At 60.9% G+C, this 21,213-nt stretch overlaps 1 protein-coding gene across 9 annotated transcripts in view; it reads right to left on the bottom strand.

The window, feature by feature from the left end:
• The window catches only part of TSNARE1 (t-SNARE domain containing 1), a 113,751-nt gene that overhangs the window by 41,514 nt on the left and 51,024 nt on the right, over window positions 1-21,213 (bottom strand). For 5 of the 9 annotated variants that reach the window (XM_018058650.1, XM_018058649.1, XM_018058647.1 and 2 more), the window contains 6 exons: window positions 21,118-21,208; window positions 18,997-19,071; window positions 18,495-18,554; window positions 12,446-12,604; window positions 1,957-2,029; window positions 280-714 (listed from right to left, as the gene is read on the bottom strand). In XM_018058650.1, coding sequence (XP_017914139.1) covers window positions 280-714; window positions 1,957-2,029; window positions 12,446-12,604; window positions 18,495-18,554; window positions 18,997-19,071; window positions 21,118-21,208 — 893 coding nt within the window. The remainder of the gene's footprint in view (window positions 1-279; window positions 715-1,956; window positions 2,030-12,445; window positions 12,605-18,494; window positions 18,555-18,996; window positions 19,072-21,117; window positions 21,209-21,213) is intronic. The other 4 variants (XM_018058655.1, XM_018058653.1, XM_018058651.1 and 1 more) reach the window with 1 other exon arrangement.

Genomic DNA, 21,213 nt, shown 5'->3' with positions numbered 1-21,213 from the left:
CAGAAGGAGGAGGAGCTGGAGGCGGCGGCCAGGACCCAGCCAGGCAACCGTCTTCCTCGTCAGGGTCAGGAGCAGCCGCAAAGGTGCCGGCGGTGGGCCTGGGGCTCTGGGGTCAGCATGCCCTGGGAGGCTGAGGGCCCTTGACGCTGCCTGGCCTGGCCTGCGGCTGAGTGATATGGGCGAGGGGCACCCCTCTCTGGCCTGGAGCCTCGGCCTCCCCATCTGGACGCAGAGCGGGCCTTGCTGGAGGCTCCGGGCAGGCTGTGGGGAGCCACTTACTTGGCAGGGGCTTGACGGCACGGCCCTCCCCAGGGGTGCCTGGGGCCGTGAAGGTCTCGGCCACCATGCGCTCGACAGGCGTGAGGACGGCGGGGGTGCGGGGGCACTCGGCCAGCTTCCTGCGCACCACCCCACGCAGGTCCCGCCACTTGTGCTTGACGTCGCCCAGGTCCCGGCGGCAGTAGCCCAGCGCATTCACCGCCTGCAGGATCTTGCTCCACACCCGGTGCTTGCGGGCGGGCGGGCCCCGCAGCGCCCCGAACAGCAGGGAGTAGTGGCGTGCCACCCTCTGCACCAGCACCTCCGTCTCCTGGGGGCTGAAGTTGGGCTTCCGCGTCTTGGTGCGCAAGTGCGGGCCCGGCCCGGGCAACAGGGCTGCCACGGCCGGCTCAGGGCTGGAGCTGCGCCCGCACGAGGCCTTGCTGCTGCTGGACCCTGGAAAGGCACCGGAGGCTGAGGGCAGCGGGCTGGCCCCACCACTCCTGTTGGGGAGGACGCGGGCCTCACTGACACCCACCATACCAGGGACATCCACTCTGGCACACAATGGGGTCCCGGGCCGTGGCTGCCCTGGGCACTGGGGCCCACCCCTCCAGCAGGCACGGCACTGGAGGAGGTCAGTCCTCGCCGGCCCCCCGCCCAGCAGAGAGGCCCTCCTCATTGGCCCATCGCTGGGACTGAGTGACCATCTGGTGACCATCTGGGAAACACCTGGGTGTCCATCTGGAGTGTACAAAGCATTCTGCACACCCACCCTGAGACGGTCACCCACAGAAGCGATCAAGCACGTGGAGACAGGGAGGGTCCCAGGAGAGGTGCCATGAGCCAGGACAGGTGATGCCCAGAGCTGCCCACAGCAGAAGAGGGGGCCCCGTGGGCACCCAGGCTTGCGGACCAGTGAGGGGCTGGCAGGCAGCAGGGCCAACCCCCTCATTCGCTCTGCTCCTGGAGGTGCAGCACACACCGGGCAAGGGGGCTGGGCTGCCTCTTGGGGAGCAGGACATGCCTGGGCCTCCGCACGCCTCAGCCTCCAGGCCCCATTGAGGCGACAACTCAGCCCGAGATCAGGGTGGAGAGGGGTGTGGGCAGGCCTGGGCCCTGGCCGCAAGCTGCCTGTTAACCAAGCATCTCTGGGCACTGGGAGCCGCCTCGTTCCTGAGAGCCGCGGGCTGTAGGCCAGCATCGCCCCGGGCACCTGGGCACGGGGGGAGGAGCAGGAAAGCCTTGCGGCCACACGGCTGAATGGCCGGGCTGGTGGGGCAGGGGCCCTCGCGTGGAGGGAACGGGGCCACCGCAGGGGCAGGACGGCTCAGCTCTCCCTGAGAGGCCAGTCCCCACTGCACATGCTCCTGGGAGGAAGGTGCAGGGTGAGGGGCAGGCAGCCCGGAAGCTCCCACAAGCAGGAGGAGGGGCCCGCCCCTCAGGGGGCATCCCCGGGCTGGCCTTCCTGAGGGGTTGGGCCGACAGGGGGGGAGGGCATGGAGGGCGGCCGGCAGAGGCTCGGACAGCCAGAACCTGCCCAGGTCCCACTGTCTGCTGGGCAGCCCTGCCAGACCGTGCCCAACCCTCCCTGGGGCAGCTGCTCAAAGGACTCGGGTCGAAGCCAGACGCAGGGCCCCCGGAGGATGGCCTCGGGCGGGTGGGGCAGGTGGCTTGGCGGATGCTGTGGGTACCCACCGATGGCCTCTCCTTGCTCTGAAACCATGGAGGCCAAGTCCTTGATGATCTGGTTCACATCTAACAGGTCACTCTGTGGAAAGAAGAGGACAGCTGTTAGGTCCCTGGGGCTGCAGTTCAGAGGTCAAGGGCACGGCCAAGAACCAGAAATGAGCCTAGGGTCACGCCCCAACTCAGAGACACTGCTGGGATCTGAAGCACTGTCCCCCAACCCGAAGGTCAAAGCCCACGCTGAGCATCTTGGGGCCATGAGCGCCCTCACTGGGTGCAGAGGACTCAGCGCTGGCCCCTGGAAGGGTGCAGTCTTCTGCAGGATGGCATCCCCAACACTGACCTACAGGCCTGGCTAGAGGAAAGAAGAGGGTATCCGGAGCGGAGGGCTCAGTGCACCTCCCACAGGCCCCTCAGTCCTGTAGACACCTCACTCCTCGTCCCCTCCTGCGACTCCTCGACTGAGGGGCCGACCTGCCCCTCTCTGTACACCCGGCACCCAGCATGGCCGGCACACGTGGGTGGTAGATGGTAGATGGATGAAAGGTGGATGGTGGGCAGGTGGATGCTGGGCGGTGGGTGGACGGACAGTGGATGGATGGATGCTAAACTGGATGGGGGGATGAACAGAGAGATGAATAGTGAATGGATAGACGGATGGCGGATAGAAGCGAAACAGATGGGTAGATGGCTGGATGGACAGAATAGTGGACGGTGGATAGATGGAAGCCCCACTGCTGTCTGAAGACTGAGGAGCTTCTTGAAGCTAGTGAGTGGGGTAAAAAGCAGAACTTGGACCCGGAGACTCTGGGGTACGTCCCACCCCGCTCATCATGCTGGCCGCTTGCATTCTCCCTGCCACCCTCCTCTATCTTAACTCCACTCGCCCAACAAAGCAGAAGTGGTATTGATGAAGGATGTGGGCATGCCACTCACAGAGCACACACCTGAGGCTATGCTGGGCACGCTGACGTCACAGAGGTTCAACAAGGGCCTCTCAGAAAGGGGGAGGGAAGGAATTTGAGCCTTCCCTGCAGCAGATGGCTCCACCACTGGCCAGCCAGGTGACCCTGGGCAAAGCCGCTCACCTAGGAGTCAAGTTCCCACACCTCCAACCCAGCAAATCCAAGCCTCCTCCCTTGGTGCCAGGCGCGTGGCCAGGGTAGAGCCAGGAGGGGAGGCCCCTCCACACCTCTGAGATGCAGGTGCCATGCCCCTGCCCCCCATCCACCACCCTGCAGCCCATCAGGACCCTGGATTCATTTCCACCAGGGTCATTTCACCCCACTGCTAAACATCGCAGGGAGATTCATTTTCTTTTTAGGAGTGTTCTGGGAAATGAAGCAATTAGCATGATCTTAAACCGACAAGTACTATCAATCGCAATTCAATTACTGGGCTTACACACGGCAGAGGCGGCGGCTCTGCGGGAACCGGGCCCACGGCCGGGAAGGTGGTGATGAGTGCAGGGCCTCGGATGGCCTCTGGCCTGGACCCACTTCTGGGATCTGCATCCCCATGGCCCTCCCTGGACAAGGCTGCTGGTGGGAAGGCCGAACTCAGGTGCAACCCGAAGGTCCAGACCCTGAAGTCACCTGTGACGGCTGCAGCCTCAGCCAGACCTCAGGGAGATAAGCCCACCTCCCCACTCTTCCAGGTCTCTGCCCCAAGGCCTCCAGACGGCCAGCCTCGATCTCAGCCACTGAGCTTGCACCGTAGGCAGAAGCCTGGGGGTCCCGAGTCTTGGACTCAGGGGCTCCAAGGGGCCTTTTAGGGTGCTTAGTCTCTACACACTGCATGAGGTCACCGCCGGGCAGGCAGGGAAGCCGGAACCAGAGGTTACGGTACTATCCTGGGACACCCCTGCTCGCCAGGAGCGGGGCAGCCCCGGCAGTCCGGACCCCTGATCAGCACCAGGGATGGCAGGCTCGCTCCCGGGAGGCCTCGTGCCCCAGCCACTGGCGAACTCAGCACGCGTGCAGTGGACCCCTTCCCTCGGGCACAGGGACAGTCTCAGCGAAGGAGAGGGCGGGAGGGGTGGCTGAGCAGGAGCCACGAGCCCGGGACCTCCGGGGACGCAGGACCGCAGGCTGCCTGCCCAGGGTGGGGAGGTGGGGTAGGCAGGGGTGGAAGCTGGAGCAGCAGCACTCAGCCGCAGCCTGGCTCCCACAGGGACACATGGCTACTGGGGTGGGTGCTCCTTGTCCAAGCAGCACTGACCCCAAGAACCCAGAACCGCCTGTTGGGACAGTGGGTCCCCAGTCCAGCTCCCTTCAGGGCTTCACGAGAGGCCTCCCACTTCGCGAGATGCGGTGGCCAAGGCTACTCTCTAACTGCTGCAGACACATGGGGGCCGCCCCCTCCAGGATGCCTCCCCACACCACGTTTCTGTAGAAAGCAGCCCCCCAAACACAGTCAGGGCTGCGACTGCAGATGGTGGCCAGGACCCGGTGCTGGCCCAGCCATCTGGGGCCCGGGGTCGCTCCCAGGCCCCTGCTGCCCGCCCTCCACACCTGCCATGCCCGGTGGCACATGCACGGGGTTGGTCTGAAGCCAGGTGGCCGCTGCCAGGGTGCCGGCTGCTCCTGGCTGGCCTGGCAGAGCAGCACTGACCTGGCCCGCTGGCATGAGCCGAGATATCCCCAGCGCCCCAGATGCACAGGGCAGCAGCACCGGGGGGCCTCGTGTGCGTGACCACCCCCCCACCAGACAGCGTGCCAAGGACACCGCATCCGGTCTCCAGAAGGTCGTCATCAAGAGACCGCCGCCAGGGAGGTCTCCATTCACCAGCCTCTTGGACGTGGACGTGACCTTTGACACTGGCACCCTTCTGGGTTCCCAGCTCCCCTCTTTGGAGAAGGGATGGCAACCCACTCCAATATTCTTGCCTGGAGAATCCCATGGACAGAGGAGCCTGGCGGGCTACAGTTCATAGGATCGCAGGAGTCGGACATGACAGCGCTATCTTTATCATTTCTTTTCTTTCCCTCTTTTGACGATGCTGAGACTCTGACGCTGACTCATGCCCATCTCTCAGCTAACGCTGAGGAGCACGGTGGCCCCATGTCCCTGGCAGGCCGTCCTGGGGCCCCGCTTCGCCCTCAGGCCCGTGACCCTCTGAGTTGTCCAGGGATGAACTAACCACCCTCTGGAACAGACGCGCAGGCTGGGCCCCCAGCCCCCGCTCTGTGCCCCAGGAACCGCCTACTATAGAGACCCCTTCCCACTCAACGCCGCCACTGACTCCCCGGCCGAAGGGGGCCCACACCCCTAACATCTGCTCTGTGTGTTCCGGTGACGAGCCGAACCACTGACCAGCCCCCTGACCCATCAGGACAGGAGGCATGCTGGCCAAGTCTGAGCTGGCTCCTCACAACCCAGGCCGCCAGGACACGCCCCAGGCCAGAGCCCTTCCAGCTCCACTTCCCTGCCCCCCGCCCCTGCAGAAGAGAGCGGGAGTTCCAGCGCGCCAGGGTTCGCACGTCTGTCACGGAGTTCTCCTGGCTCAAGAGCCCCCCCCCCAACCACTGGAATTATCCTTTTGAATAAAGAGCAACCCCAGCCCTTCTTCAAGAAGTAAGGAAGCCACCTTGGAGGGAATAAGGGGAGTGGCGGTGTTCCAGGGCCCTGGGCTGCAGCCCGTCTCCGCCAGCTTAGTGGCCGAGGGAGCAAGGGCAGACTCGGGAGACATCGCCCCAGCAGCAGGCTGACCCGCAGGCACACCTGAGGCCTGACCCCCACCCATGAGCCGCTGTGAGGGGTCAGCAGGGGGCATCCTCCAGGCAGAGCAGGCTAGACTGTGGGGAGAGGGTGGCAGGGGAGCCTGGGGTCAGCCTCCTCTGGGATCCCCAGGCAGCAGCCTCCTAGGTGATCTCAGAGACGACCAGGCTGGCTCCAGAGCGCTGCTCAGGAATGGGAGTTTACGGTCCCAGCTCCCAGGCAGATCAGCCTGTGGGCACACAGCCCCTGCCCTCTGGGAGGTCTGGGGCAGAGAGCCCCACCGCAACGGCCCAAGAGTAGAAAGCCGGCCTCGGTAGTCCGAGGCTGCAGTCCCACCCAAGCCCCATGCCCTCTGCCCGTGGAGGCCCTCCTTGGCCCGCAGCTCCCCCTCCAGACCACTCTCGGACGCCGGGGCACGCTTGTCACGGGAGTTGACGGTGGGCACGCGGGGGAGTGGCCTGTACGCTGAGCGGCAGCATCAGGACACAGGCAACCAGCCGGGAAAGATGGTCACCGTGCTGGACACCTGAGCAGGCTCGGGTCCTGATGGAGGGTGCTGAGGGAAAGGTGGGACATGCCAGAGCCCACACCCACCAGGAGCCAGGCGGAAGGCCAGGCCTCAGACCCGGAGCCAGGTGGAAGGCCAGGTGTGCCATGGTGGGCCATGCCAGGAGCCCAGAAGCCCCCAGAGCCACCGGGATGGAGCCCCCGGGGGCAGCCAGGCGGAAGGCCAGGCCTCAGGCCCAGGGTCTGAGCTCAAGGCCAGGCGGGCTACGGGGGGCCATGCCAGGAGCCCAGAAGCCCCAGAGCCACTGGGATGGAGCCCCCGGGGGCAGCCCCAGCTGTGGCACACAAGGGCGGCAGGGACCAGGAGCCGCGTGCCCAGGCGTGGGCACCGGGGAGCGGGAGAGACGAAAAAAACACCTTAACTTAGTAAATGTTTAAATCATGCAATTATTATCCTGATTGCTTCTAAAACTAGAACTCATTAAAGGCTCTCACGGAATCTTCTCTCTTCTTTTACTGGCACTGAGGAATAACAGCCTTGCGCGGGACATAGTAAAACCTCGGTGCGCGTGTGTGTGTGCGTGTGTGTTCCCTCCACTTTTAACCACGAAAGGAAAGAAAATACCGCTGCATTTTTCTCTACCACGCAATCTCTCCTCATAATTAGGATCTTGGCAACCATCCACCTACAGAGACGACTGTTCAGCTAATGGAACAGCCAAACTTTGTTTATTGATTGATTCCCATATTTATAGCTAGATTCTGGCCAGATCAACCTCCCCCTGGGCTTCGGCTTTACCACGCCAGCTACGGGGAGAGCGGCTAGGCCCCCTCCTCACCCCAGCCTGCTCCCTGCCAGGTAGCCATGGCAACAGAGCAGCTGGTGAGGAGCTGCACACCTGGGTCAGGTGACTCAGCAGCCCAGGAAGGGGCAGAAGTGCAGGGCCGCGCAGGTGAGCGCAGGTGCGACGGGCTGGGCAGAGAGGGCCGGGGCAAGGCAGGCCGCGGCAGACCTCACTGGGAGCCCACAGGCGACTCTGGTCCACCCCAGGTGGCCAGACCAGTGCCTTGGCAAGTCTGCTACACCCTGGCAGTGGCTGGGGGCACACGCCCATCTCATTCAACCTCCTCCTACCCTTGGGGAGACCCGGCCCTGCCTTGTCCTCCAAAGAGCAAGAACCCCACTCAGCCAGAGCTGAGTGATCACGTGGGAGGCAGAGCTGGGCCTCACGGGCGGGCTCCTGGGCTCTGGGCTCCGCACAGGCGGCCTCGGGGTCCTGCCGCACCCTCCGCCAGGAAGACAGCGGAGCACCGCCGTCAGGACGGCCCCGCTCTTGAGCTGGGCACTGGCCACAGTCCCAGCTCTGCCCCACACAAGCCGCCAGGCCCGACCAAGTGACGTGCCTGCTCCCAGCCTCCACGTAGGCTTCGGTAAATGCTTGCGCTCCCAGGCTTCTGTGTGGGCTGCAGACGCACATACATACAGGGAGCAGAGCCCTCTTATTAAAACACAAATCTTCTGCGGAGTCCCAACACGCAAAGCTTCTCATCCATTCAGTTGCCACCCACCCACCCTCATCCATCCACCCACCCCTCCCCCATCCTCTCCCGCCATCCATCCATCCACCCCCACCATCCATCCATCTCCCATCCATCATCCACCCCCACCATCCATCCGCCCCACCATCCATCCGCACCCCCACCATCTATCCATCCAGCCCCCCACCATCCATCCATCCACCCCATCCATCCACACCCCCACCATCCATCCATCCACCCCCCCATCCATCCACACCCCACCATCCATCCGTCCATCCATCCCCCATCCATCACCCACACCCCCACCATCCATCCATCCACCCCATCCATCCACACCACCATCCATCCCCCATCCATCCATCCATCCCCCATCCATCATCCACACCCCCACCATCCATCCATCCACCCCATCCATCCACACCCCCACCATCCATCCCCCATCCATCCACACCCCCACCATCCATCCCCCACCCATCCATCCATCCATCCATCCATCCATCCCCCATCCATCATCCACACCCCCACCATCCATCCATCCACCCCATCCATCCACACCCCCATCATCCATCCCCCATCCATTCACACCCCACCATCCATCCCCCATCCATCCATCCACCCCTCATCCATCCACACCCCCACCATCCATCCACCCACACCCCCACCGTCCATCCACACCCCCACCCCCATCCATCCATCCACCCCCCAGCCCCTCCATCTGCCTGTCCCGGAGAAAGGCCCTGAGTGCCCAGACAGTGCTAGGCATCCTACAGGTGCAGGAACACAGCCAGACTAAGACAGATAACACCCCTGCCTCCATGGGGCTTACAGTCTCCTGCAGGAAAAGGAATGGTTAACAAGACGATTAATTAAACAGCATGCTAGACAATGCAGGGAAATGAAACCTTAGATATGGAACATCTGAACCAAAACCTGAAAATATAAGGAAACAAGGTGCTAAAGTGTCAGCAAGGTCCAGGCTCAGGGCGGGGGCGGGGGAAGAGGGACCTGGCCAGGTCCTGGCCCAGTGACCTCGGCGCCACTGAGGGGGGCGGACAAGGGAGCCCACTTAGGGGGCAGCAAGGAGCCCAGGTCTGCGAGGCGGGGCCACACCGCTCCAGGGCTGGAGAGGGCCGCCCCCCAGAGGACCCAGGAGGATGTGCCTGAAAGCCAGCTGGAGGGCAGCAGGAGCACGGGGCCGTGTGGGGCCCGCAGAGTCGGGGGACAGCCTTGCGGGGACAGAGCATGGGTCACCCGTTAGCATCTGGCCAACAGCAAGTGCACCGAAGGCCCACGAAGTGAGCCGGCTGCCGCGGTGGGGACACTGGGCAAGCTGCTGGCCAGAGATGTCCTTGCCCCCGGGAGAAGGCCTGTCCTTGCCCTCTGGGAGGGTGGTCTCCTGGGAAAGGGGACTGGCAGGCATACCCCTGCCCCTCGGGAGCAGCCCACCCTGTCTCCCCGCCCCCAGCTCAGCCTGAGCTGCAGGGGTCGCCACGGTGGACCGGGGATGCCCTACTTTGTCTGCCAAGCACCCCCAGCCCGTGACCTGAGTGTTCCCCAGTGGCACCTATACCCCGACCCTCGGGGTCCTGGGAGTTTTGGGGTCCACGTGCTGACCCACCTGGGACCAGCATCAGGGAGGGGTCCTCGGTTGGCAGGCCAGAGAGCAGCTGAGTCAGGGCGGGAGGAGGAGCCCCAAAAGCGCCCCAGAGGGCCCTGTGTGCGTCCGCCCGTCGCAGCAGCCCACCCGCAGGCCTGACTCCTGCGGGCTCCGAGCTCCCCTCAGCCTGGCACAGGAGCCCAGTGCGGGGGTTGGGGGGCCTGCAGGCCAAGAGGGGAGAGGGCGGCAGGGGCATCTCATCCACCCACAGACGGAGAGCCCCCAGGAGGCCTCAGAGGACAGTTGGTGCTGCCAGGGGATGGGCTGCCCTGGGAGGTTGGGTAGAGGTCCTCAAGGAGCCCACCCCCCCAAACAGCAAGACACCCTCATCTGAAACCTAACTGGGCAGGCCCAGGGGCCAGTGAGCCAGGCAAGGGCCCAGAATCAACAGCGGCCCCGGCAGCCCTCAGCCTCCTGCCCACTCACCACCTGACCCCTGGCTGGCAAGCCCAGGTGCCCTGACCCACCCGTTTCACAGAAGCAACGACCGAGGCAAGCAGCAAACCCAGGTCACCCAGCTGGCTAGCGGAGACGTGGACCTAAAGTCAGGACAAGGCACCCGAAGCCTCACTGTGCCCAGAGGGTGACCTGGGGGCGGAGGGGCAGGGAGTGGACCCATCAGTCTGCCCCCATCAGCGCCAGGCTGTTCCGGCTCGGCAGCCGCCATGAAAACACCCATCACAGGCCAGGAGGCAGAAAAGAGAGAGGAACATGAAGGGATGCGAGGTGGCAAGCCTCTGGAGGCGACTGCAATCCCACTTTTCGGGCCTTGGTTTCCCCATCTGTCCACACCCCCACCACCCAGCCAATAGGGAGGTCCCTGAGGGCAGCCCAGGGCCTCAAAGGGTCTCCAGGACCACAGGTCTCCCTCCGTCTGGTGACACTGTGCGCGCATAAACTACACACGTCCAACACCCCCGGGGAACGTGGGGGCAGAGTTGGGGTGCGGGAAGCAGTGGCCACGTGGAAACAGTCTGCAGTGGCCAGGGAGAGAAACGCCCCACGTGTCAGCCCGACGCTGCTCCCACAGCCCCTCCCCAGAGCTCTGCCCGCTCACGGCAGCCCAGCCCTGCAGACCCAGACGGACAGCTTCAAGAAACGTGGGCAGCGGGGCTCAGGCGCCCCTGGAGGGGCTGGGGCCCGCCACCCACTCCGGGACAGGCTTCTGCTGCCACAGGCAGGCACCGGGCTGCCTAGTCTCCTCCCAGACCCACGTGCTGGCATCAGGACAGCTGCAAACCTGGGGGAGGGCTGTGTGATGGCCAATGACGATCTGTCTGTTTCTCCCATTTCCAAAGATGGCGGGTGGGGGAAGAAGGATGAGGCGGGGAAGGAAACCAGGGATGCTGACCCCAACCCCAGGTCATCACCCTCCAGCAGACGCCTGCTGCATACGACGTCACCCACACACAGGTGAGGACACAGCAGAACCGCGAGGCTGGCCACAGGTCCTGTCCATGGCCCCCGTGAACTCACCATACTCACTGCTCAGATGAGGACGGGCTGGCAGTGCCTGGGCCTCCCTAACCCCACCCCAGGGTCCCCTCCTGCAGCGTGTCAGCCATGAGAGGCCATCAAGGCACAGACAACCCCCTGAGCAAACCAACCCCATGACCTGCTGGGCCTTGGATCTCAGAGTGTAGCCCACCCCTGCTCAGGAGCTCCCTGCATTTCCGGGGGGTCACCCCACCCCACCTATGTTCCCAAGCCAGGCCCTGCATTGGAGCCTGCAACTCTGCACCCTGCACGCCAGGCCGAGGCCACGTCAACCCTGGAGCCCCTCGTCCCACCAAGGTGGCCCAACCCGAGGGTCCTCCTAAGAGGACTTCAGTTCTCTGGCTGAAGCAGCAACGGGTCCCTCTCGCCACAGGCCTGCCAGCCCCCCGAGCTGTGGGGCAGGGGCCCCCGACTGTTCTGAGCTCTCGGGGAAAGCAGGTCTCATGTGTCAACAGCAGGGGAAGACATGTGTGTCCAGTCCTTCCTGGAGCAGCTTGGCAAGGAGGAGAGGCCTGCCCTCCGAGACAGGCCGTGAACCGCCTTCCTCTCTAGCAGTGAAGTGCAGTGTGAGGTGGGGTGCTCTGCTGGGCAGAGTGGGGCAGGGGGCAGCAGTAAAGGGGGCGTCCACCGCCCTCAGGAGTGCAGACCTGCCCACTGCAGACACGGTGATGGGTCCTCAGCCAGTGACTCAGTTTTTCAGCCCAAGTTCCCATTTTTCTAAAAGAAGCTGCTTCAGGGAAACTTTGTTCCAAAAACGCAGCTCCTGAGGTCTGGGGGGCAGGCGGGCCCCCAGCACCTCCTCCTGCAGGTAAAACCGAGGCCCAGAGGGAGGAGGGAACACACACTCAGGGGCTCGGGGCCACCACCAAGAGAACCAAGCATCCCGAGAGCCACGTCCTAATAAACGCACGTCCCACAACAGGAGACAGGCCCCGGTGCACACTCACGCTCACTAGCTCACACACTCACCTGCATGTCCACTCATACCCTCGCACCCCCACTCGGGCCTGCACACCTCTGGCAGCTGTCAGAGACCATACCCGGCTAGAGAAACGTCTGGCAGCATGCATTACACACATACCAACTGGGGGAAAAAACCAGCGGCCCCACCCCTGCCCCAAGGTCAGACCCCCAACAGCACCGCCACCTGCTCGCAGCCCCACCAAATCACTGGTTCAGTTCCAGCAGTTCGCTTAACCATTCAAACACTATCCTCAGGGAACTGTTCTGGGCGTTGAAGGGCCTCATCAGAGCAGAACGCCCTCTGGAAATCTCCGTGTGCAGTGATGGAGGCAGCCCAGGTCAGACAGCCGACCCCACTGGTAAACGCAGGCGGGCAGGGACAAGACACGGGCTCCCCGGACTCTGTGCCCTCCACGGTGGCCCGCGTGCCCGAGCTCGGGCGAGGCTCAGTAAGCCGAGGTCCCGCGCCCTGGGTTCAGACGGGAGCAGGCCTCGGTGTGCTGGGCACGGGCCAGTCTAACCCCCACTGGTGGCATGCCGAGAGCAGCCACAGCCAGGAATCGGGGTTCCCGTGTGCACACGCACGTGCATGCTCGCCCGTGCACGCAGTCGCACCTCAATCTGCAGGATGGCCTCCTCGCGCAGCCGGATGGCCTCCAGGTCCTCCTCGGTGATCTCGGGAAGCAGCGCCTGCTCGTGACCCGACCACACACCATCACCCCCGTTGAAGATCTTCTCATCATCAGCCAGCTCAGCAAAGGCGGCCTGGGGGCTCTGCCGAGACACAGACCACCATTACCACACAGCCTACTGCCGCCGGGCCAGCCCGCACCGGGCACCCGGGAGCCCCCAGCCTGGCTCTGCGGGGGCCTGGCCCCAGCCTGTCAGTCGGGGCTGCTCCACAGGGCTGCGGGTGCTGGAGCCACCGTGATGGTGGGCAGACACCGGGCCCCTGCCCGCAGCCTGAGCACTCAGCTCGGGCCGTCCCAGGCCTGGCTGCAGCGGGCCCCAACAGGGTGGGCACGTGCCCCACGATCACAGGGGGCACGTCCACAGGCAGCCGTCCTCCTCCCAGAGCCAGCGCACTCCCTCCAGACCACGTGTTCACCTCATCGAGCCAGGGAGATCTTTACATAAACACGTGGATAGATGAATATAAAATAAAAGATCTAAAAACTCTGTTGACAAGTGCTCCTCGTCCAAGGTGACAATTATCACCTCCCTTCCCACTGTGGGCAGAGGAAGCAAGCAGTGCCAGGTGGGCAGCAGCCAGTGGGGGCTGGCCGGGGCCAGGCCACGTGCCCGCACCTCCTCCTCTCTGCGGCCCCAGCCCTGCCTGGGCTGTGGGGCGCGTCAGGTCAGACCCGGAACCGGCCCACTGGAGGCCCGGGCCTGTCACGTGCACTCAGCCTCAGCCTTCTCCTCCACCAGACGGGAACAGCGGCCCACACCTGTGGTACGCGGCCTGTGTCCACCCCAACTCTGCCGAGCACACCTGCACTCCCAGCAGGAGGAACGGCACCTGGGGCCCCCCACAGACGGTACGCCCCAGGCCCCCGAGGCGAGGGGACTGGGTGTGACCTGGCTCGTTCTTAACTTCTCCCGCTTCAGCCTTCATGTCCATGTGATGGGGCTGTGTCCAGAGCCATGGACAGGATGGACAGGGATGAGGGCAAGACCCCAACCAGGGAGCACGTGTGAAAGCCCCGGTCAGGGGCCATGGGGTGCCGGAAGTCCCCATGCGAGTGAGTCACGGGGCACAGGGGGCCCTGTGCCTGCAGGGGACCCCGACGGTACACCCCTCCCTGCAGCAGAGGCTGCTCCAGAATGGGGCACCTGGCCCTGAGCTCCAGTGATTCCACTGGCCTGGGGCACCTCCCGTGAGAAGAGCCCAGGCCGTGCACCCAGCGACTGAGGGGCGGACACGCCCTCTGCAGCCCTGCCATGAGCACAACCTGGCCAGCGTGGGCTGGGAGCACAACCAGGAACACGGGTGGGCCAGCGACAGTGACTCAGACGCACGACGTGAGCAAGTGCACAGGGTGCCACATTTGGCCATCTGGAGGCTGGTTCCCTGGAAGCCCCCGGAAAGTGCAAGGAAAGGGGGCCAGCCTCCCTGCAGTCGCGGGTGCGCGCCCTGGCCCCCACAGGTAAGGCCTGCCCTCCCCGAGCACCTCAGGACAAGGGACCAGGGAAGGAGAGGCGGCTAGCCCCGCTCAGACCCCTCCTGAATGATCAGAAAGCACGCTGTCTTCTCACAAAGCCTCGGTCTGGGTCCTGAGCTCTGAAGCCAGGATTAGGGTTTGCTGGCAGGGCACTGGGGCCACAGCGCAGAACGCGGCCGGGGGATGGTTTTCCAGCTCACCGAGCAGCCAACAAAGGCGGCTTTCTCTTCGCTCCAAGGCCAAGTGCTTGGGTCCTGCTCTGACATGTCCGTTTCACGCCCATGATCCAACAATTCAATGACTGCTGGGTGAGAGGGGGCCAAGCAGTTTCCCGTGAGAAGAGATGGAGCCCAGCGAGGGTTCAGGGAGGCGGCCAGGCAGGACTTAGGGCTCTCAGGGGCTCTGGGAAACAGGCCACTGTCTCGCAAACTCTGACCCCGGGCTCCACGTGGGAGTATCTGTGACCCGGGCAGGAGGGCAGGGGTCAGGATGAGAGCTGTGTTTCTTGGGAAACACAGCTTCTGTGCAGCAGCCCCAAGACTGGTCATCCATTCCTCCATACAGCAAAGGCTGTGGTCAGCTGATGGACATCTCTGGGAGCTCTGCAAAGCCCGGAACAAAGGACTGGTGAGACGCTCAATCCTCCCCCAGCCCCGTGTTAAGTAACGGAACTGCTGCCGGGGTGCGGCTCTGAGGGGGACACACGACTAAAGAGCCCCCCGCAGATGTGCAGATGAGGTGGTCTCTGCTGCTGTAGCCCAGGGAAATAGGGCTCCTGGGACCACACACTGCACTGGCGCTGGCAATGAACGCTGGAGAGCGTTCCTGGCACGGGACGGGCTCCACCCTGCCTGGGGGCAGCACCCAGCCCAGGAGCCCCCAGGGGCTGCCCACCAGTTGGGCCTGACCCTAGTTGGAGGCTGAGCCAGGACCCAGTTGAGGCGGCGGCCGACACAGCCAAGGAGGTCGACCTGCTCCCAGCCACGCCAGCGCTCAGCTTGGAGAACAGACAGGCACCTCTGCTCCTGCCGGGACCACCAGCCTGCAGATGGCGGCCCCAAACTCTGGACCATCAACGCAACAGCATCCCCAGGCTGAATCTGTAGTGTCAGCTCACCCACTACAGCTTGCGAAAATTTCTGGAAATCACCTTTCATAACTTCTTGGAACCACTGTTGGCCATTCTCTTCCCCTTTAGGAAACATTCTACTGAAATAGGGCATGAGCAGTTGAATGCACAAATCACACGTGGACAGGTCTGTGAACTTTAATCAAGGAAAGACTTCCAGGTCAAGATATAGACATTCCAGGCCCCTACTCAGGACGCTGCCCACAAGCGAGGACCGTCTGGCTTCCGACTCTGCCTGTTGCTCCGGCCGGGTTTGGACCTGTCCTCTGTGCTCAGCGTGTGTCTGAAAGCACCAGCACTTGCTGGCCACAGACCACCCCTCTGCTGCCAGCCTTTCACGCACAGACTCAGCACAAATGCTGTAGGCTGGCTCTCCCCCAGGTGTCAGCTACTGCATGGCGTGCTGTGCTCAGCGTTCTTTGACGTGACTTTCCACTGGGTACACACCTGGGAGGAGCTGCAAGGCCCGGGCAGGAAGACCTTTCGCTCCACAGACATGTTCAGCAACCGGAGTAGGGGCACCACACACACTCCCGTTTAGCGCGTGAGACCTCCAGCTGCTCCACAGCTTCCCGAGTTTTCACCTGTTCTTTCTAGTTGTGTTGGTGGGTGCAAGGTGTGCAGAGACGGAGCACCGTGGGTTCACTCTGCGTGCTTCCAGCGACACACGCTGAGCATATCCATGTGCTCACCAGCCATTCCAATGCCCCCTTTCCAACGTGACCCCCAAGGTGCTTGCCCTTTTATGGTAGACATGCAGCCATCTGCACCTACGACTGCAGATCTTTACACACTGCGGATGTAAATCCTTTCAGATGTGCGTTGTGCAAGTGCCTTTGCTCGTTCTGGGGGCCGCCTCTTCACTCTCAGGGGTGTCCAGACTTTAACAAAGTCAACTTTACCACCTTTTCTTCACAGTAAGTGCATTTTCATCTGTGCGAGAGGACGACAGCCTCCAAGGGCAGCTTCCAGACACTTCACTGCCTTACTGTTCCTGCCCAGATCTGTGATCCCGGAAGGCGTTCTGAGCCGGGCAAGCTGAGGGGAAGGGTCTGCTGGGGGTGGCAGCCTGGTGCCCAGAGTCCTCCAGTCCCTCTCCGGCCACACAGCAATGGCCCTGGCCTGGAAGGTCTGCACAGCCTGAACCGGCTGCCGCCTGCGTGCAAGTCTTGTCCTGCACGCAGCTCCCCGCCAGCTCCGACACGGAGACCAGAGGGCGGCGTGTTTAGACCTGTGCTTGCCGTGTGCCCAACAGGACCCTTCCCAGCTCAGCCATCAGCCGATCAGCATCAAGCCCGGTGCAGACCCTGCACTTCCCACTCTGCGGCCGTGCACCCCGCACCACCCAGGCACCCATGTGCGTGTACATCTGCGTCTACACGCAACTCCGCTCCCACTGGTCTGTCAGCTTAGCCGCCAGCAAATACCACACTGTTTTAATATCTACAGCTCTACGTTGTGTTCTGATACCTGGGAGTGTCAATCCTCCAGCTCTGTTCTTCAAAACTGTCTTCATTATTTGGGGCCCTTTATATTTCCATATACATTTTGTCATCAGCTTGATAATTTACACACACATTCAAAACCTGCTAGGATTTTTGTCTGGATTGTATTGAACGTATAGAGCCATTCAGTGAGAACTGACTTCTCTGTGTATCAAATTTTCCAATCTACAAGTACAGTGCGCCCCTCCATTATTTAATCTTCTCTAATCTCTCTTTAGTACTGTTTTGTAGTTTTCTATACAGAGGCTTAAACAACTGGTCATCATTTCCTCCTAGTTTTGATGCTACAGTAAGTGCTATCTCTTTTTAACATCATTTCCAAATTGTCTTTGGTGGCACCCACAGTATTTTCTTGCACATTAACGTGGTAACAGAAATCCTGTTATATTCACTTATTAATTCTAAGTTTCGCCAGATTCATTCAGCTTTTCTAGTTACACAATCACGTTGTCTGTGAGGGGGTTTCTTCCTTCCCAGTCTCTACACCTTTTCTCCCTTTCTCCTGTCTCCCTGCAGCAGATATTCCCTGAGGCACACTGAAGCACAGAAGCAATACCACTGGACACCATGTCTCACCCGCACTCTCAGGAGCAAAGGTTTTAACATCTCACCAGTAAGGGCACTGCTGACTGCTGGACTTTTGAAGATACGCTTTATCAGATTAAAGGCATTCCTATTTAGTACTCATTTGCGGGAAATTTTGCATCTCCCTAAGTGGATGTTGAATTTTACCAAATGCTCTTCCATGTCTATTGAGACAATCAAGAAGATACTCTTACTTACTGTATTAACATGATAAATTATTCTGATTCTTTCTGAATGTAAACCAACTTTGCACTCCTAGGATAAATCCCATTTTAGAATGGTGTTTTACCTTTCTGTACATTGCTAGACTTAGTTGATCAATACGTTGGTTAGGGGACTTCCCTGACGACCCAGTGGCTAAGACACCATGCTGCCAATGCAGGGGGCCTGGGATCAATCTCCGGTCAAGGGGCTGGATCCCACATGGCACAGCTAAGACCAGTGCAGCCAAATAAAGATTTTTTTTTGTAATATTTTGGTTAGGAGTCTTTGCTTCTAGGCTAATAAGACATCTTGTTTTCTTTCTTGCAAAGTCCTCATAAGAATTTGGAATTAAAATTTACTAGCCTCATAAAACAAGGTGAGAGGTATTCTCTCTTTATATTCTATGTAAGTGTTTGTGTAAACTGGTATTACTTATTCCTCAAATATTTGCGAGAACTCATCACTAAAGCCATCTGGTCTGAAGTTTCATTGCTGGGATGTTTTTAAATTATGGATTCCATTTCTTTAATAAAGACTGCACTTTCCAGATTTTTTACACATCTTGGTAAGTTACATTTTTCTTTAAAAATTTGTATTTCATTAAGTTGTTAAATTGATAGGCATACGTTGCTCATATTATTACTTTTTTCATTTTTAGAAGCTTTAATTATATATGTATTTTCATTCTTGATACTAGTAATTTGTATTTTCTCTCTGTATTTTGATTAATCTTGGAGGACTTAATTTTATTACTCATTGTAAAGAACTGATCTTTCGCTTTGCTGAATTTGTCTATCGTGCATCTATTTTGTATTTCATTGGTTTCTGCTTTTTCCTACGTATTTTCTTTGGATTTAATTTTCTGTTGTTATTCTAGCTACTTGAGATTGAGAATTGGATCACTGATTTTCACACTTCCTTTCTCATATACATATTTGAATCTATGAATAGAATATAACTCTCTGTGCTATAGAGTAAGACCTTGTGTCCTCCCTGCCCTTCCCTGGAGTCCCAAGGGCATGGATCCTATGCTGTCCGCTAACGCCCACTGACCACAGTAAACCCTCAGCACCTACCTGCTGCTTGCCGCCCCTCTGTGCCGTGGGGAGCAGTGCTCTGGACTTCTCTGCAATTTTCTGTGGGATAAAGTAAAAGAGGAGGGAGGTGGGGAGAACAGAAAAGGTAGGGAAGAGAGAAGAAATGGTCAGATAAACACAAAATACTGGGCAATGACCAACAGTGAAGCACACCTCCAGATCCGAGAGAACGGAGCTGCCCGTGGACTCTGGGAAACCGGGAGCCTGGCTGGGTGTCCCCAGGGGGACAGTCTGCTGAACGGCCTCTTCCCACACACGTGGGGCGGAGGGACAGAGACACCTGTCCTCCCACCGCCAAGGGGCTCTTGCGAGGACCCTCTGGGGCAGCACTTGAGAGGAAAATGTCCCTCACGGCACACATACTGAGGTCACACCAGCCGGGTCCTGGCAACCATCAAAGGTCTGCAAGGCGGCCCCCCGCTGCTTTAGGGGATGGGGCTGGCCCAGGGCGGGTGCTCAGGGCATCTGTGCGGGGCCTCACCTTCTGCACCACTCCATAGCGCTGGACGGCGTCTGACAGCTGAGTTTTCAGGCGATCTAGCTGAAGATGCTCCTGCTGCAAAGAGACAATGGAGCTTCAACAGTCGGCCGAGGCCGCATCCCATCCCCGCTGCGCCTCCATCCCTGGGCACACTCCCAGGCCCCTCCCGGCCCGCCTGGCACCTGCACCACATCCGCCCCCAGCCTCACGGGCATCTCCACTCCCTCTGTCATTAGAGCTAGGCTCACCCCGCCTACTTTGCCACCACTTCCATCCTCTCTAAGGCCAGCAAAGGCTCTGGGGGCACAGCCAGCATCACCATGGACACCATCTCCACCCGATCCACACCATCTCCACCCGATCCACACCATCTCCACCCAATACACACACACACACACACACACACACACACCCAATCCACACCATCTCCACCGGATACACACCATCTCCACCCGATCCATACCATCTCCGCCCAATACACACACACACACACACACACACACACACACACACCCCCAATCCCCACCATCTCCACCCAATACACACACACACACACACACACACACGATCCACACCATCTCCATCCGATCCACACCATCTCCACCCATACACACACACACACACACACACACACACACGATCCACACCATCTCCATCCGATCCACACCATCTCCACCCATACACACACACACACACACACCCCCGATCCACACCATCTCTGCCCAATCCACACACACACACACACACACACCTGATCCACACCATCTCCACCTGATCCACACCATCTCCACCCAATACACACACACACACACACCCGATCCACACCATCTCCACCTGATACACACCATCTCCACCCAATACACACACACACACACACCCCTGATCCATACCATCTCTGCCCAATCCACACACACACACACACACACCTGATCCACACCATCTCCACCTGATCCACACCATCTCCACCCAATACACACACACACACACACACCCGATCCACACCATCTCCACCTGATACACACCATCTCCACCCAATCCACACACACACACACACCCCCCCAATCCACACCATCTCCGCCCGATCCACACCATCTCCACCCAATACACATACACACACACACACACACACACCCCCGATCCACACCATCTCCACCCGATCCACACCATCTCCGCCCGATCCACACCATCTCCACCCAATACACACACACACACACACACACACGCACGCACGCACGCACACACGCACGCTGTCCGCAATGACCATGAGGCCTGCAGCTCTCACGTGCTATGCCTGTCCAGTCCCCAGAACAAACCACTCCAGGGAGAGGTGTTACGACCTGACAGCTGACCTGACCTGACAGCTCAGGAGGCCTCAGGCCCGAGCTGAAGGTCATGTGGGGGGTGGAGCAGAGCCCTGAAGCACCTAACCGCAGGTAAGGCTGCATCTCACACCCACATCAGAACCGCAGGCAGCAAATTGGCCATCCGCCCCCCCCGCACCTCAGCACTCACACGCAGCCTCTGCCCTCCCGATGGAACAAGACCTCGTCTCCTGTTCACCTCTGCACCTCAGTTTCAGAATGACACCTGGCACAGAGCCAGCGCTCAGGACATACAGATGAACGAGGGAACAGACAGGCAGGCCCTAGATCTTGGCACTGCCGGGCCACCAGGAGTCCCCACCCTCTTCTCAGCAGGCAGCGTCGGCACCACCGGAGCTGTGTCGGTCCCAGGCCCTGGGACCAGGACTCAGACACAGGCTCCCGGGCCCGTCCTGCCCCAGCACCTCCCATTAGCTCCTGGGAGGGCTGCGACACTCCCCAGGCCCTGCACCTCCAGTCCCAAGCCCAGCCTCCGCTGCCACCACGCACCCCACGCAAGCCCAGAGGCAGGAAGGAGCTGCAGGGGCAGCGGCCGGCCACACTCGGTGGGACCAGCTCTGCAAGGCCTGCCCGCTGGGGGCGCGCGGCCTGGGGCCGCCAGGCACCTGCACCGCTGTCCAGCCTGCGCTGGTGCCCAGCAAACGGTGGAACCCGCGCTCTCTGCCCGAGCGGCCACGCGGCATCCTCCGCCCCACCCTCTGCCCGGGCCCCTGCCGCCCTCCAGTCCCCGGGAACGTACCCGGGGGCAGCCCCGCAGGAGCTCGGCCGTCTGCTTCAGGGCGCTGGCGCTGGCCGCGACCGTGCGGTTGGTCTCCTGCTGCACTGTGTGCCTGGG

The sequence above is a fragment of the Capra hircus genome, chromosome 14, assembly GCF_001704415.2.
Source record: "Capra hircus breed San Clemente chromosome 14, ASM170441v1, whole genome shotgun sequence".
In the NCBI taxonomy this organism is placed as follows: Eukaryota; Metazoa; Chordata; class Mammalia; order Artiodactyla; family Bovidae; genus Capra; species Capra hircus.
The sequence above is the reverse complement of the archived record's forward strand: the minus strand, read 5'-3'. Positions and strand labels throughout refer to the sequence as shown.